General features: G+C 40.9%; 1 protein-coding gene across 8 annotated transcripts in view; it reads right to left on the reverse strand.

Annotated features, from left to right (window-relative positions):
* Positions 1–9054: 9054 nt before the first annotated feature.
* Positions 9055–17615, reverse strand: part of IL1R1 (interleukin 1 receptor type 1) — a 78551-nt gene continuing 69990 nt past the window's right edge. For all 8 annotated transcript variants that reach the window (XM_049651277.1, XM_049651280.1, XM_049651275.1 and 5 more), the window contains 5 exons: positions 17433–17550; positions 16519–16670; positions 13913–14056; positions 12966–13133; positions 9055–12439 (listed from right to left, as the gene is read on the reverse strand). In XM_049651277.1, coding sequence (XP_049507234.1) covers positions 12021–12439; positions 12966–13133; positions 13913–14056; positions 16519–16670; positions 17433–17550 — 1001 coding nt within the window. In that variant the 3' untranslated portion in view covers positions 9055–12020. The remainder of the gene's footprint in view (positions 12440–12965; positions 13134–13912; positions 14057–16518; positions 16671–17432; positions 17551–17615) is intronic.

Here is a 17615-nt window from a genome sequence, read left to right on the forward strand (position 1 = left end):
TTTGTGGTTTTAGAGAGAGTGAGACAGAAGCAGCTGCAGGAACAGGACAGGAGTTCGGCAATTTCATTACCAGCACAGCTTTCTGTGATGAGCTGGGGGCCAGGGGTTTGCAAGTTGCTATACTCTCATTAAACATTATTGAGGATTCTAAAGTGCTTGTTTATGTGGGTTACTGCTGTCAATATTTACTATATCAGAAATTAAGACGGAGAGCATTTAAAACGCTTATTTTCTTGTTTATTTTAAATACAAACAATAGACTTTAACATAAGTGTTAACATAAACGTCATGCATCTTATGAAAAATAACTGAACTTTCCAGAACAAATTTATTGAGGAAAGTCATACTGTTCTACATACTACTACATACCCCTGCTTAATGTTCCCAAGTCTCTTTGATGTCTGACTTAACAGAAGACAGCTGGATTCTCACAGCTGCTTCGGCATCAAACCTCTTAGGATGTAACATGTCAGGTAGCCTCTGAAAAAATCCACTTTCAAGCAAAAGACTGGAGAGAATGAGAATTAAAAAGATAAATGTTATGCCCAGAATTCGTGATCCCCAAAGACCACCAGGGAGCCGAGTCCGATGCAAAAGCAAAGAGCCTTTATTCGAGCTAGCTCCAGCAGCATCCCCTACCTGCACCGACGCAGCGGTGAGATATAGGGGAGAGAGATCCAGTTTCAAAAGCACAAAGGTTTTATTGGGGTCTAGGGGCAGTTGGTGAGGTAATGGCTGTGGCCTCGGCCGATTGGCTGGGGAAGGGTCGGAGTCCTGTTACGCAGGTCGCCGGGCGTGTTTTGATCGGGAAGTTTGAACCGGTGAGCGGGAGGTTACTCAAGGGGAGGAGGCTGGTCAAGGTGAAGGACACAGAACAAGATGGAGTCGACCGGCGTAGGCCCGCCCTTTCAATAAATAGGGTCTGAATACTATTATGAAAATGGTTTTCATTTCACACACCTTGGCAACCCTTAGGCCTCTCACACTTGGAGGACCCCTTTGGTAAGCTGCAAATGGAGATCTTTATTCCTTTCCCCTAGCATCAGCATTAAATGAGGTTCTTCAGTACATGTACATTCAGCAAGGTCTAGACACCCACCCAAAACAAAACAAAGGTGTTACTACAAAAACTGTCAAGTGACATACATACAGAACCATTGTTGTAAGCAGTGTTAAAAGTTATTTCCATTTTTTTCCTAACTCTCATTGTCTTGTTCGGCTTCTGCCTTATAAAAAAGTTTGTGTCGTATCTTACTTTTTTTATAGCTGGACAGTAGTCACGAGTGCCAAATCCAATCAGTATAGTTGCCCCAAAGCTTAGAAGTTCCAACGTGCCTTCCCAGCCCCCCCCCCCCCCCCCCTGCAGTGCCTTGAAGGGACATTTCTGGTATTTCCTTTTTCTGGTGAGGCTCTGGATCGGCCACTTTACACTTTCGAGGATGGTTTCTAGGCCTGTGTTTCCTGATAGGTGGAGGGGGAACCACGTGGCTCTGAAGGCAGAACCTATCAGGAGGATGGAAATGTTTTTAAGGAGGATGTAAACGTTGCAATTAAAAACAACAGAAAGCCAAAACATCTAGGGCAGGCCCTTAATTACCTTGAAAGATTGGAGAAACCGGAGAGCATTGTTTGCTAATGAGAAAAGGGGAGGTAGGAATTCAAACAATGTAGTTATGGAGCTTTTCTGTGGCTCAGCTCAGGCTTGCTTTAGGATGGCCCTGAGAAAATTGCTGTTTTGTGCGGGAACTTCCTGAGTTCAGTCACTTTATTCATCTTCTCTGATTTTCACATTAAAAATTCTCCTTTTAGAGGTGCAACATGCAATGGTTAACAGCTAACGAATTCAAAACAAATCATAAGTCATGGAAGCAAGACCCAGACTCAGAAATCACAATGACCAAGTTTCTGTATACCTTCCCCCCCACACCCCCACCCCCAAACACACTATCCTGTTTAGTGCTTATCATTCCGGTATGTGTGCGTGTGTGTGTGTGTGTGTGTTCCTTAAGCAACATAAATGCAAACATTTTGAAGAGTGTAGTTCTAGTTCTAGATCATTCAAGGTCACTACTGTATGATATTCCATTGTTCGACTGTACTCCAATTTATGTATCCCTCTCCTTTAGACATACAGGTTGTTTCCAATTTATATTTGCTCTTAAAAATAGTGCTGTGGTGGACATTTCTGTAATGTTCTCTTGTGTGGCTTTTTTTGAGAGGTTGTCTAGTGAGTGAAATTGAGGCATCACTGGGTAGATGCATCTGTGACTGTATTAGAAAATCCCTCATTTTCTCCACATTAGACACCCTTTAGAGCATAAGGTTTGCATTGCTTCACGTTCTTGGCAATATTTGATAATGTCAGACTTTTACATTTTGCCAGTATCGCAAGTCTAGTGATGTAAAAGCTATCTTGTGATTTTATTTTATATTTCTCGAATTCCTAGTAAGATGGGACATCTTTGCCTATGTGCATTGGCCATTTATGTGTCCCCTGGGAAATGTTTTCTCACATGCTTTGCCCTTTTACCCACCTGGTTATTTGCCTTCGTTTTATTGATCTACAGAGAACTCATTAAATTCTGCCTCTGATGTCTCATGTAGCTGCTTTCAAAGGGAGGCATAGAGGTACCTCACTGTCCTCTCCCTGCCAGGGAGTTCAAACCCCAGCAACAGCCCTTATGTATGACAGAGGGATGATTAGACCCACTTTTCAGAGGTAGCATTTGTGAAACGCTCCTTGCAGGGTGCCCGACAGCAAGAGATACTTGATGAGCCTGGAGTTTATTCTCACTCTCCCACTGACTCCTCCTTGTCAGTCTTCCCTAATTGCAGATATTTTTGCAATGGCAAGATTCTTAGAAGTTAATGTCATTGGGCACAAGCCATGGTTAATGGCCTCTTTCTAATGGTTTATTTATTCATTAATTTATTTTTATGAAGTGAAACCATTTCTCCACAGATCCTTTACATCATTCTGAGAGCAGGTGTAAAACAGCAATCTTTGTAATGGAGGCATCACTGAGTTCAGCCGGGTTGACTTTTACCTTCAGTCTATTTGCTCCTTAGACGAGGTTGTGATGTGTATTCATATACACGAATGTGTGTTTTATACAATACACAGTGGCTTTTATTTGTTCTAGCTAAATATCCGATGATTTCCCACTGAACCCAACCCGCACGTCAAGTTCCCCAGTGAGGATGAAGCAGAGATATGTTCACATGTAATGGTCAAATGCTCTGAAATGCAGGATTAGGCTGGGGTTGGGAGGGCGGGGGTGGAAGTTCTACCGCGATCTTCATGCCTTTCAGGTTCTTCAGCTCTCACGTTTGTAGTCTCTGGGAGACTTGAAATGTACAGCAGCAATTCTGTGCCAGGCTTTTGTTGCTGGAATGAAATGAGCTTCCAGAGAGGGAAAAAGCAGCAGCTTGGGTTTCCTGAGGTGCTAGGCCTGCCCCTCCCAGGCTCGGTGATCCCTTCATTCACTCATTCACTGAGCATTCATAGATATCTGGGGAAAGAGTTCTCCTTCTAGAAGGAAGAGCTAGTACAAAATTTCTGAAGGAGGAGAGAGTTTGCATGTTTCAAAATAGCATAAAGGAAGCCAGGCCAGTGTGAATTGAACAGAGTGAATAAGCAGAAATGCTGGATAAAAGAAGTCACAGAGTAGGCTGGAGCTAGACCACCGAAGGGGCCCATAGGCAATAAAAAGAAGGTTGGATTTGATTCTAGGTAAAATGAAAAGCTATTCGAAGATTTAAAGCAGAAAAGAAATATAACCTTATTTGCATTTTTAAATGTCACATTGAGCATTAAAAACTCATAAAAATGGCTAAAATTATAAAAACTGTTAATACTAAGTGTTGAGAAGGATGCGGGACAAATGGAGCTATCATATACTGTTAGTGGGAACACAAATTGGCACGACCACGTAGGAAAACTATTTGGTAGTATCTTCGGAAGCTAACTCAGCAAATCCACTCTGAGGGATACACCAAGTAGAAATGTATGCATATGTTCACAAAAGAGACATTTGCTAGAATATTCACAGCAGTAGTGTTTATAACTGTAAAAAACTAGAAATTACCCAAATGCCCATCAACAATCGCATAGATAAAACAGGTATGGTTGATTTCATGCGATGGGATCCCATAGAGCCATGAATAAAAACCACGCCCAAGTGTAGGCAACAATATGGACAGATCTCACAGATGAGTCTCACATCCATATAACGTCAAGCAAAAGAAAATAGATTTTAAAACAGACATCATACTACTTGATTCCATTTACATAAATTTCAAAATTTCAAAAACAGGAAAAATTAATCTCTGCTGTCAAAAGTCAGAATGGCGGTTTCCATTGGGCCAGGGGCTGTCAGTATCTTGGGGGACACATAACAGGGATGCTCCCATGCTGATCACCTTCCTTTCTTGATTCGGATGCTGGCAGTATGGACAAAACGTGTCTGTGAAACTTCATGGACCTGTTTCTGTATGTGTTCCTTTCCAGATGTAGGTTATACTTCAGTTAAAAAAAAAAATCAGGGGTGCCTGGGTGGTTCAGTCGGTTGAGCGTCCGACTTCGGCTCAGGTCATGATCTCACAGTTCGTGGGTTCGAGCCCCGCATCAGGCTCTGTGCTGACAGCTCGGAGGCTGGGGTCTACTTCAGATTCTGTGTCTCTCTCTCTCTCTCTGCCCCTCCCCTGCTCCCACTCTGTCTCTCTCTGTCTCTCAAAAATAAATAAATGTAAAAAAAATTTATAAATAAATAAATAGATAAAATCAAAGGCAATTTACTCTCGATACAGCATGAAAAATTGGTTATGAGGAATCAGGTAGCAAGTAGAGAAACGTGGCCCCAGGTAGGAGGCTACTGGAGTAGATCAAGGAATATCCAATCAAAGCAGAAAAGCTAAATTACAGACCATTCACCTGATAGGCTTAATCATCACTCAGAAATCACATTTCCAATAATAGTAATATAGGCAAATGTTTTTACTAAGTAAGGGTGTTAAACTGCTCATATTATATGATCCCAGCTTTATCAATAGAAAGACAATAAAATGTTAGTAATAATTTTTAAGTTTGTAAGATAATGGGTGAATTTTTCTTACTTGTATTGTTTAGAAATTTCTGCATTCTCTCAAACCAATACTGTTTCCATAATACAAAAAGGTTGGTTTTTTTTTAAACTCATTTAAGAAAAATGGTTCTCATACAAGCAACTCATAGAGGCATTACTGTCCCCACTTGCCAACAGCCTCCCTAAACTTTTACTCCCTAATTCCCCTGCATCATTATGCCCACCCCCGGCCAACTTTATTTATGCCTTATGTTCTCCCATCCAAAATCTCCAATAGCTCCCTTATACCAACTCCGAATCAAAAAAGGCAGATATTTTAGTCAGGGATTTAAGACCCTCTACCATACGAATTCATTTCCCGAAGTGCTTTCTCCTTTCACACTATTCTCTGTGTCAAGGTTTAAGTGTTTTCTGACTTTAGAATTTTCCCAGTGTCTGGCATAACATGAGGCACATCATTAACACTTTTAAATAATCCAAAAGTAAACTTGAGAGCAAAAATATCTCCCCTATATTTGAGAATATAAGGGAGGACATGGGGTCCAGGTTTTAGAAATAAAAACTCAGAAGAAGGCAGAATTGTACATTTCCTTTTAACAGTAGTGTCCAAACGGATGGCCACTGTGCACAGCTGTGAAGGCGACCGAGCAGCTGAATGTGTCTCAGGCTAAGCAGGATGAGTGATGTAAGATGGCAGAGGAGAGAAACAGGAGTGGCAGCCAGGCAGGATTAACCACTTGGGCGAAGCAGAAGGGGGTTCCCACGGAAGATGTTAAACATGCAATCCCCTCTCACTAAAGAAGTCCCAGGAGTCTCTCTCTCTCTCAGGATATATTTAGTGAAAGGAAAACCAGGGAACCTTGAGAAATGGTATTCCTGCAGCTCACCTCAGACCCAGAAGTATGAACTAAGCTACACTTGGGATCACTTCCAGGTCAAAGGTTCTGAGAAAAACAAGTTTCGCTGACTTTCACTCTGAGCAAATTAATCTCCCAACTCCCAACACAAGCCTGGAGGAGTCTCAACAGTATCCTGTGGGGCTAGATTCAAGTGGGACAGGCTCAACTGGTCTAACAACTACACATGTTCCTGACTACAGTGTTAATATTTGGGCTGCAGATTTAAGGTGAACACACAGGGTTTATGTACTTTAATCAGCCAAAACCTGACCAACATGTGTTTAGATGAGGATGTTTTTGTTTTGAAAGGCTAATAGTCACTTTAAATAGTGTCTTCTATTTCCTGTAATTCTCCTCCCTAAAACTAATATTTGCATAAAATTAATATTTGCATAAACACACACACACACACACAAAGTCATATTTTGGTTGTAAAATAAATGTTGGCATACCAAAAAGAGGTCCCTCCCACCTGTCTCCCCATGTACATTTTTATGTGTAATCTATTTTTCGTATTTTATGAATTTTGACTACTGTCCTGATCCATTTGTGCATCTAAAAAAGTAAAAAAGGAACAACTTTCCCCATTCCAACTCCAGAACATTCTCTTCCCACCTGCTACCCCCTCTGTGACTTTCACATCAAGCCCAATTTACCACACTAACAGATTCTCATCTCAAAGGTGAAAAGATTTTCCTCTGACAAACTAGCTTGAGGAGATCTGATTTTATAACCATATGATACTTATAAGTCCCCCAATTAATATTTGGGAAACCTACTACAGGTGACCCTGGAACCATGAGCAGTTCAAACCTGTGTTGTCCCAGGGTCAAGTGTACATTAAAAATAACTAGTCAGATCCTGACTTGCTAAAACTGGATTAAGTAAAAGTTATCATTTTTAGAAGTTAACACCAAGATAATATGCCCTCCTCTGCCTCCATACCCAAACTTCATAATCTGAAAAAGCTATGTTGTGGCTAAATGAATTGGGGGGCGCCTGGGTGGCTCAGTCCCTGTCTCTTGATTGCAGCTCAGGTCATGATCCCAGTGTTGTGGATCAAGCCCTAGCTTGCGTTCCATGCTGAGTGTAGAGCCTGCCTGAGATTCTTTCTCTCCCCCCATGTGCTCTCTGCCCCCCACTCTCTGAAATAAAAAAATCCAAAAAATTAAAACTAAGTTTGTTTTATATGTATTGAACAAAAGGCAAAATTTTTTAAAAAATGTATCTTGGGATTCTTTCTCAGACACCAGACAGGGTCTTTCCACGTATAAAAACCTTGAAACACAGGTTTCCTAGGTTGTCCTATTTCACAAATGAGCAAACAGGAGGCACAAAACAACGAAGTGCTTTGCTCTAGTTTCAAAACTGCGACAGTGCAGGAATTTATATTCATGTTTTTTCCACCAGATGGCACCCTTACTGAGAAACATGTCTAGAGACAAAAACAAAACAAAACAAAACAAAAACAAAAACAAAAACCCCAACCAAACAAAAACACCCAGAAAACAGAAAAACAAAAACCCTATTCTAAGGAAGTTATTTAGTAAAGAGAATAAAAATCCTCATGACCAAAAAAACAAAAACAAAAACAAAACACTTCTAAATGATTTTTTTGAATGGTTGTTAGCCTTGACTTTGTGTTGTTTGCTAAAAAATACATTAACTGGTAAAATAACCAAAATATGCTAAAAAGCCTTCTGAATTTTTCCAGTGAGAAATTCTGCATAAGCAAGTTTTCTGGATAGCTGATCCTGAAGTTTTCTGAAGTTCTTGCATTTTTTTTTTCATTTTTATTGAAAAATCCTTCAGGAATGTGTTAAATCCCTTTACTTTTTAAAAATTTTTTAATTAAAAATAATGTTTTTTATTTGAGAGAGAGCATGGGGCAGGGGGTCAGAGGGGGAGGGAGGGAAGGAGAGAGAGAGAGAGAGAGAGAGAGAGAGAGAGAATCCCAAGAAGCTTCCATGCTGTCAGCGCAGAGCCCAACACGGGGCTTGAACTCAAGAACTGTGAGATCACGACCTGAGCCAAAATTAAGAGTCAGACGCTCAACCGACCGAGCTACCCCGGCACCCCTGACTCCCTTTCTTTAGACATTAGACATCCATTAAAGCCCACTGTCAGCAGACGGTCAGCTTGGACGAACACCGGTCCCCACCCCTCGGTGATACAGAGATGCCATGGCTGAGGGGAGTGGGGCTCCTGGCCTCGGTGTCACGCACCTCCATCTGGCCACTTGTACTTTATTTTTCTGATTGCTTTACTTCCTCCTTGGTGTCAGTTGCCACTTCTGGGTTATTACTCTTCTCTCTCCACTCTATTTGCAGATTCCCATATGACGTGAGGTAACCAGGTGTATTCACAGAATGACTGCTAAGCAAACTCCCATTTTCTGAGGGCCCGCTGCACACTAGGCACTTTGCCTGTCAGAATATACTTCATCTTTCTAATCCTTACACAACTCAGTGAATTAGATATTATACCCATTTTATAGGTGAGGAAACTGGGGCTCAAATAGTTTGTCCGAATTTGCACAGCGAGTCCGAGGCAGGATGTAAGATGGGTCCTCAGACCCCAGGCTGACCTGCCTCCCCCCGCCGGCTCCCCAGGTGCCACCAGAGCCTGCCTGCTTGCTGAGAATCTCTCTGAAGCGAGAACAGAACAGCACCGACCATGCAGAGGGCTCTCTGATCTTTAGAGTTTGTGAGCACGGTGAGCTTGCATTGTGGACACGTCGGCCAATTGTGTTCACCTCCTGGGTCAAAGGAGGAAATCAACGAAACCTTTTGCAAAATGTGAAACAGTCCATACAGATGTTGCCCTTGTCTTTTTTGGACTCATAAAGTGTTAACAGTAATAAAACTCACATTTTAATCCATTTTAGAAGCAAGCGAACAATTGGAGTAGAGTTGAGGCGAGAGATGGGATCCAGAGCTCACTGGCTGGCTCGTGGACCCTGAATTCCCCAGACAGAAGGTGTCCTCACCCTACATCAGACCTGGGAGTGTGACCCAGCAACCCCAGGGCAGGGACGGCATGGAAACAGATTTCAATGAGGATTCTCAATACCAGCTTTTGCCAATTTTATTGGAAAACAAGTACAGTCCATCGATCAGTGATACATGCTGTACATGAATCTGGTGTTTTACTATATAAAAATACTTGGTATCTGCTTAGAATTGTACAAACAAGTTTTTAAAAACCCTTCATCATTAACCAATAAAAATATAATTTATCAAAAATACCACTGAGAAAAATGGCTCACTACCTTTTCTGTTATTGCAAATAAACAAAGGGAGGTGGAAGAAGGAAGATATAAATTCTGCTAAGCCAGTTTTTGACAACTGGAAGCGAAATGCTTTATGGCAAACTCTCCTTTAAACACTCACACAAACAAAAAAAAATTACCATCAGATAATGCAGTAAAATCTAATTAATGGGAAAGGCCTGAAAGGAAGAGCTTAAAAGAGGTTTTCAGGGAAAACAATAAAACAAAGGAAGTTCCCAGGGAACTAGGAGTGTAGCGCCTTCCCCCGGAATCCCCCCTGGAAGGACTGGGAGTGACAGGCGACATGCACTTTCCTGTTGGGGCTCCTCCTGGTCCCAGGGCACATCCCCTGATTCTTGTCCCTCCAGAAATTCCAGGTGCAAATGCCACTGGTAATTCTTGGTAGTTCTCCCCACTCCTTACTTTCTGGCCAACTTTGCTGCTAAGTCTAATGTTTGGAATTGGCTTTCGTGACACTACATAGCAAGTATATTTTACAGATGACGGACTAAAAATGATCAGCAACATAATTTTTAAGCATCTGATAGGCCTTTTGGGGGCATAACAGCCCCCCCACCCGAGCCCCACAGACTTCTGGCTACAGTTCGTGTATATGCTGGCAAATAAAGATAAGGCAGTTTTTTAAAAACAACAACAACAACAACAACAGTCTCAAAACAGCACTATTACGCAATGCTGTCAGATTGGATCTAAGAAAAAGCAGGTAGAAAGAGAAGAGGCAAAGCATTCAACTCTGTTTCTGTCTGGCTCTAACTGCTTTCAGGGGGAAAAAATATGCTATATAAGACTGTGTTCACCCATAGCATTAAGCATAAAAAATAAAAAAAAACATAGGGCCTGTCCATGTTCACGCAACTTCTAAAAATGGCGCCCGTGCCCCTCAGCAAATGGCACATGAACTTGGCTTTGCAGTTTTCCAGGGTTTCTCTAAGGACTATCATCACGTTTTAAAAAACCGTGTCCTAGACCAAAACAGCAACTTGCTTTCATTTTTAATTCACTAAGAAATATCTACCTTTTGGGAAAGACTATATGACAGCAGAAATGTTTTCCGTAAACTCAAAACAATTTTTGTAAATTCCAACACTCAAAAGTTTAGAATTTGGCTTCTTAAAGACAGCATCTCTAGACTCAGCCACCATCTCAGAAAACAGTCATTTCTTCTCACAAAAGTGCCAGGGTAGGGGCGAAGGGGACACTCAATGACCTGAAGTCAAGCGTTCAGGACACTGCACTAAGAAGCCAGCGACGGAGCCAGAAGCCCTACGTCTGACAGCACTAAGCGTGATTTAAAAAACAAAAAACAAACAAAAACAAAACAAAACAAAACAAAAAATAGGTCACTTCTTTTCTCTATAAAATTAGGATGATTGTAAAACTTAAATATGAGAATCTGTGGACAGTTTTCAACAAGAAAGCCCCACACAAATCTATGTCACATGTGCTAATTACTGGTGAAGCCACCGCAGACTACAAGAGACAGCCCCTCCTGCAGAGAGCAGGGTCTCTCTAGTTGGGACACAGAACCACCTTCTCATAAAGTGACGGCCAGCAGACTAAGTGCTATCAGACTCAGAGCAGAGAGCAGGTGTCTCAGGGCAGTTTCTTGGGGAAGTCTCTTAGAGAAACAGAGTTGGGGTAAATTTTGAATTTCATACAACTCTGGGGGGTTGGAGAAAATTCCAGAAGACATTCTGGTCGGAGGAGACTGGAAGGAGAAGCAGAGATGAAGGAACACTAGGGGCAGGTGTAGAAGTGCGCAAAGGCCGACCTGGGAGTTCACAGAGCTGGACAGTGAGAGGCACAGCTGTGCGGACAGACTGGGGGTTTGGGGGCAGCAGTGGTGAAATGCAAATGCGTAATTGGGCTTTAGGTCCTAAACCAGGAGAGGTGTTTTCAGTAGGAACAGGAGGAGCTTGGAGCAGCATTTTATGAAGGAAGGGTAATCCGTGGACCAGGTGTGTGACAGAGAGGGGGGAGGAAGGGATTGGGAAGCTGTCCTTCCAAAGACATGATGAGTCAAGTGGAATGCACAAGAGGAAGGTGCTACAGAAGGGTCATTCCAGGGGGGAAGGTGTCCAGAGTGGATCTATTCTCTGCTACTCCTGCTTTTGAAATGCCCTCTCTCCAGCAGAAAGCTAAGGTGATTTCAAAAACATGCAATCCTTTTTTCACTGAAATGAGAATTTTAAAGGGCTGTGAAATGAAATTCAGTCTCTGGAAACAGACTGCTGGCTGTTGATGGGTAGGGAAAGTGCGAAGCAAATGGAAAGTTCTCCAAGCATACTTCTTCCCTCCTCTGTGAAATACCAGTCTCACTTTGCCTGCAGCACTGCCAAGGAAAGCCTCTGGGGGGGCCAGTGACCATGCTATCCCCGGGGGCTGGGTCATAGCCGCCCTCCTTGGACTGTGGACAGCTCCATAAAAACATTTATAGATGATAAATATTTCCTGATTGTTCTTTCCTCTCATTTGCTGTCCTGGTGCCTGTTCTCAGCAGTTCAAACATTTGGACAGGGCATTTGTTACCTTTTAAAAGGGACTGCCAAGCTCTCAGCTCTGAATTGCCCTGACCTGCTATTGTCACCACATCCTACTCCCTTAGCAATCCGATTCCAGGTGACCTCAAGGATAAGAGACTCTACACGTGCATTTTATGACTGTACAGTCAGTGAGGGCACAGCCTGGCCTGCAATGCCAGAAGACAGGAGTCACCCAAGGAACTCTTGGCCAAGCTTCTCCCTGCTACCCGAGAGGCACATGCACCTCCCTCTGAAGCTTTTTCTTCGAGTCTGGTCTCATGGCCAAGGACAGTAACTGGTGTTTGGATGAAGGTGGCTGCCGCTGGACAGGCATGTGGTACCTAACATTCTTCCAGAACCTTGTCTTTGCAGACTGCACGTCCTCTCTAAAGTCCCCTGACCAGCGTATGGCCCCATGTTTCTGCTTAATGAATTTAATGGTTTCTGGCATGTTCTCATAGTCTTGGATCGTCTCCAGTTCAAGCAGGACAACTTTAATCCCATCCTGAATGAAAGCATTGTACATTGCTATCTGCTCTTCAGATGAATTCTCCAGCCAGCCCAATCCTGATGCCTCTGGGACCAAAACGATGATCAGTCTTCTGCTTTTCTTTATGTTTTCATTAGTGACATCAACAATGTCTGAAAACAGGAAGCCCAGCAGAGTAAGTAAAATTTCAATTTATATCATTCTCTCCCAAACCAAGACCAGACCCCCATCCCCTATGTTGTACAATGTTTTTTTCTCATCCTAATTAAGATTAAAGAAGCTTCTGATTTTATAGACCAGCTTAACACCTGGCCCACAAAAGCTGAATATTTCACTTAGAACTCAGAATACTCCTGGTATAAACTTTAAAGCCTTAAACCATTTGATCTATTCCACTCTTATTTTACTGTCTCAGTTGTAAAGTAACCAGTGGATCTAACTAGTTCTGAAGTTTTCCAAAACTAAATAAAACTTCGTCAATTCTTGTGCCAACAAAATACAAGAAAAGTAAGTACTTTTTGCAGTTAATAGATGCAGAAATCATCACTACCAACCACTGAGGCGTTCTTAAAACTGCCAAATATATACACCTATGCCACAGTTCTTCTAAAAAGATGAAACCTAGCTTTAGCAATTATTTTTACAACCAGACTGGTTTTTTTTCCGTGACACACATACCTTCCCCAACATAGGCGTCCCTTCCATAAATGAACAGCTTATATCCACACTGTTTTTCCAAGACCTCAGGCAAGACTTTAAACACAAAGATATCTGAGTTCGAGGTGGACCCTTCCCCAAGGGTCTTTGGATATAGTATATATGCATCATAGGTCTTTCCATCTGAAGCTAGAGGGGAAAGTAGAATATTTAGATGGATTTGGATCCAATCTATCTGGACCAAAAGATTTGGTAAAGTCAATACCCCAAACATGCATTTTGGAATGAATTATTAATTTTGTGTGGGGGATGGTATGAACGAAGCAGCAATGCCAAAGTACAACAACTTTTTAAAGTGTTCATCGACAAGTTTCTATTTATTGTGCTTTACACTATGAAGGTGTTCTTATGTTATTGAATGGCCACCTCAGGTGCAGAGATTGTCTATCTCTTGGTCTGGGAACTATCCTTACCTCACTGGTCTTATCTTCTTCCCCAGTGTCTTGGCCCTGAATTCTATCATTCTTCCTTTTATGTATTATTGCAGTCTTGGGTTTTTTGTGGTTTTTTTTTTTTTTTTTTTTTGCAAGATTTAAACAAAAGAGAAAGCGAGAGGTTCCCTGACACATGAAAATATTTCTTTCTTTCTTTTGAAGACAGATCATGGGGTCATCTATGTCCTAACCAGCATGGAGCAGGCCCTCAACAATGCATATTGGATTTACAAACAGATGCTCTCAATGCCTGTCTACCCCACCATTATGAACACTAAAGCAGTAACCTGGAAAACAATGCTATTTAGTCTATTCAGTTCCAAAACTATAATTATGTACACGAATAGCTACTATTCTTGCATATGCCACATTTCATTTTAAAATTTAAGTAAACACCCTCTCAGCCATCTTCTACATCGCTTGACTACCCCTTATCTCCAACAAGGAAATATTGCATAGAATACAAAGTTGTACCTTTTGGAGGGAGAAAATCATAGCAAGAATCCCTGTACCAAAGCACAATGTCAACCTTGAAGATTTTGTAGATGAAAACAGAGCATGTAATTACTAGAGTTAACATGACAAACACACCAATTGTGTGCTTCTTGAAATCAGGGACTAAGGCAGAAAAGAGGGAAAAAATATATTAGAATCAAAATAATTAAAAACTTGAGCATACCAAATTAAATATCATCATCCCAGAGAAACCATTTTTGGGATTGGCCTGCAATCCCAAATCCCAGGTAATATTAACCTATTCATTATCACAACTTAGTAATGCATACTAATGTACAAAGCCGTCTAGAATTGATACTGTATAAAACTGAGATGCATTGTATTAAATTTCCACCTAAATCTTATAATACAGTTGACCCTTGAACAATACAGGTTTGAACTGTGTGAGTCCATTTATATGCATTTTGTTTTTTTTTTTTACAATACCATACTGTAAATGTATTTTCCTTATGATTTTCTTAATAGCACTTTCTTTTTCCTAGCTTACTTTATTATAAGAATACAGTATGTAATACATACAATATACAAAGTATGTGTTAATCAACGGTTCATGTTATCCATCACGTTTCCAGTCAACAGTAGACTATTAGTAGTTAAGTTTGGGGAAGTCAAATTTATACTCAAATTTTTGACTGGGAATGGGGGTGTTGGTGCTCCTAATTCCCATGTTGTTCAAGGGTGCACTGTATACAATAACACAGAAAAAAATGCCAAAGACCATAGGATAGAGCACTTCAGAGTAAAACAAGTCAAAGTCACACAAAAGCCTATACAAAAGTTTCTGGAGGTGCAAGAGTTAGCTGGGGAAAGCTGAAGTTTGGGGGTAAGGAAAGAAAGGGCTTAGGGATGCCATACAGTATGTTTCACTCTTCCACACTCTCTCAGCTTCACTCTCTAATTATTCATCCAAAGATTACAGTGGAGGAGGGACAGAGAAGTAAGGTGAAGGAGGGGTAATGGGGTGCGGTGTAGAGAAGAAAGAAGACAGTGGCTTCTAAATGTCAGGGGCCATGCGGAAAAGAGAAATCTAACAGTTACATCACTCTATTTTCCCAGTTTGGGTCTTTGATCCATCCGTAGCTGATTCGGGTATGAAACAGAAATCAGGATTGCACATTTTCCAGACCAATATCCAGTTGGCCCAATGAACAGTTCACATTTACAGCCTTAATTAGTGTAGCTTCACACAAGATCATGATACCTGTAGTGTAAATCTTCCAGATTTCTTGTTTTTATTCAAGGCCACCTTGATTATTCTTGTTCTGTTGCATTTCCATGTGACTTTTATTTTTTATTTTTTTTAATTTTTTTTTTTTAACATTTATTTATTTTTGAGACAGGGAGAGACAGAGCATGAACAGGGGAGGGTCAGAGAGAGGGAGACACAGAATCTGAAGTAGGCTCCAGGCTCTGAGCTGTCAGCACAGAGCCCGAAGCGGGGCTAGAACCCACGGACCGTGAGATCATGGCCTGAGCTGAAGTTGGCCGCTTAACCAACTGAGCCACCCAGGCGCCCCTCCATGTGACTTTTAGAATAAAACTGCCCACAACAACACACCCACCCGAACACATACCCACACTTGCACAAATACTGTTGAAATTTGGATTGGAATTTTTTTGAATCCATAGATTCATTTGGGGAGAACTGATATCTTTATAATACTGAGTCTTACAATCTATGAACATTGTATAACCTTAGGTCTTCTCTAATTTATCTCAATAATGTTTTGTTTCTTTTTTAGTTTGTATCACACTTTTGAACAGACTTTGCTAGACTTATTCCTCAGTATTTGATAATTGTTGAAACTATTGTAAATGTAATCTTCTAAATTTAGTTTGTTTGTTGTTGGTATTTATAGACATACATAGAAATACCATATATATGCACATATATGCATATGTTTACATATAGACGGAAAGACCAGTGATCTTGCTAAATTCATTTACTAATTCTAATAATTTGTCTATAGGTTTTTAAATTTTCCTCCATGTACACATTTATAAATACCCTATTTTTAGTTCAACTACAAACAACCAAAATATTGCACAAAGATTTTCAGTACTGTGTTTGATTACACAGTTGAAGAGAACTAGTGATTTCTGACTTCCTTTCTGGAAAGTGGATATTTAGGCTTCCCCTGTTCATCCATTATTCTGTCATTTACCTAAAAATATTCATCAGATACCTATGATATGCCAGATTTAAGTCACTACTAGCTCTGGATATAGAATGAATGGTAAGATAAATGGTCAGCACCATCACACAATTTAAGTCAAGGAAAGAAAACTAAGTATGACAGATACTGTGACAGGGACATAGGGTTCTCTGAAGTATGTAACAGAGACACTAACCTCGTCTCTTTGGGCAGAGAGCTTGTTAAGAGCAGGCAGCAAGACAGAAAGCTTCCTAGAGGTAGTTCAGCTGACAAGTGAAAGAATAGAAATTTGCCAGGTTAAGAGGAATCCAAGAGCTTCTAAGCAGAGGAAATAGCATTGCAAATCTCAAAGTCATGGAATCTTGCAACAGGAAACCAAAACTTCATTTCAAATATTTTGTTGTTTACCTGGATGTATCAATTGGATATATGCTGAATTTATACCATCTGTATTCTTGGCTACACAGGTAAATGGATATAGATAAAATCTACTTTCCACTTCTGAAATATTAAGTACTGTGATGATTGTGTTCTTTCTTTTGGTTGAAGGATTTTCCACTCTGTTCAAAAGAAAGAGAATACATGAAGTTGTTTGAGTAAAACTACTACAACTGAGACATATACACATGGTTTATCTCTTTATTCGCCACATGAATTACAGCAGAAGTTATCACCAGCCCTAAGCACAGGGATAATAATCAGGCTGTTGGCAACACTGATCTGAGATTTTATAGCCCAAAGACCACAGTCAGTGAAAGATTCAGTAGCAGAGATCATGTTAAAATTATCAGCTTCCAAGAAGAAAAAAATGGACGCACATGCTAGTCACCATGGGGCACTGAGAAGAACACACGAAACAGGAGATTGGGACAGATGACCAAGGAGAATGTTAAGGAGTCAGGAGCTGATCCCTAGAGAGGAATCAGAAAGCCACTAGAGACTTGAGAGGTAGAGTGCCAGGCTCTTGGCCTACCTAATAAGTCTTTCCTAAACTGCTTTTAAAAAACCAGAATATCATGAAGGGTAATTCAGGAAAGTTGCTTCATTAGAATTCTGTAACACATCTACCTATGGTCAAGAGAAAGCCTTCCAAGTGGTTCGGAATTTACACCACGAGGACATGTATTTTTACCTTAAGTGTGTAAGTTCTTATAAATCCTGTTTAGCTCAGCAAAACTCAATATGGGCAGCAAAGGGTCAAGGGCCAGTCAACTGCCAACTAACTCTTGCTATTCAATGAAACCATCAAGGTTGTATAAAGCATGATATGAAGTGTAATACCAAAACTTTTCAGTTGCACGATAGGCTTTTAGCATACTTACGGCAAATAATCCTCCACCAACACTGGGTCGTCTTCATCAATTAATGACCCATTCCACTTCCAGTAGACAAAGTCACTCAACTGGCCACTGACATTGCAGATCAACTGTAGCCTGGATCCTGCAAAGCAATGTATTTTTAATCAGAGCTATTGATTTTTATCTGATCTATCTAGATTAGTAAAT

Source organism: Panthera uncia (genome assembly GCF_023721935.1).
Source record: "Panthera uncia isolate 11264 chromosome A3 unlocalized genomic scaffold, Puncia_PCG_1.0 HiC_scaffold_11, whole genome shotgun sequence".
NCBI lineage: Eukaryota > Metazoa > Chordata > Mammalia > Carnivora > Felidae > Panthera > Panthera uncia.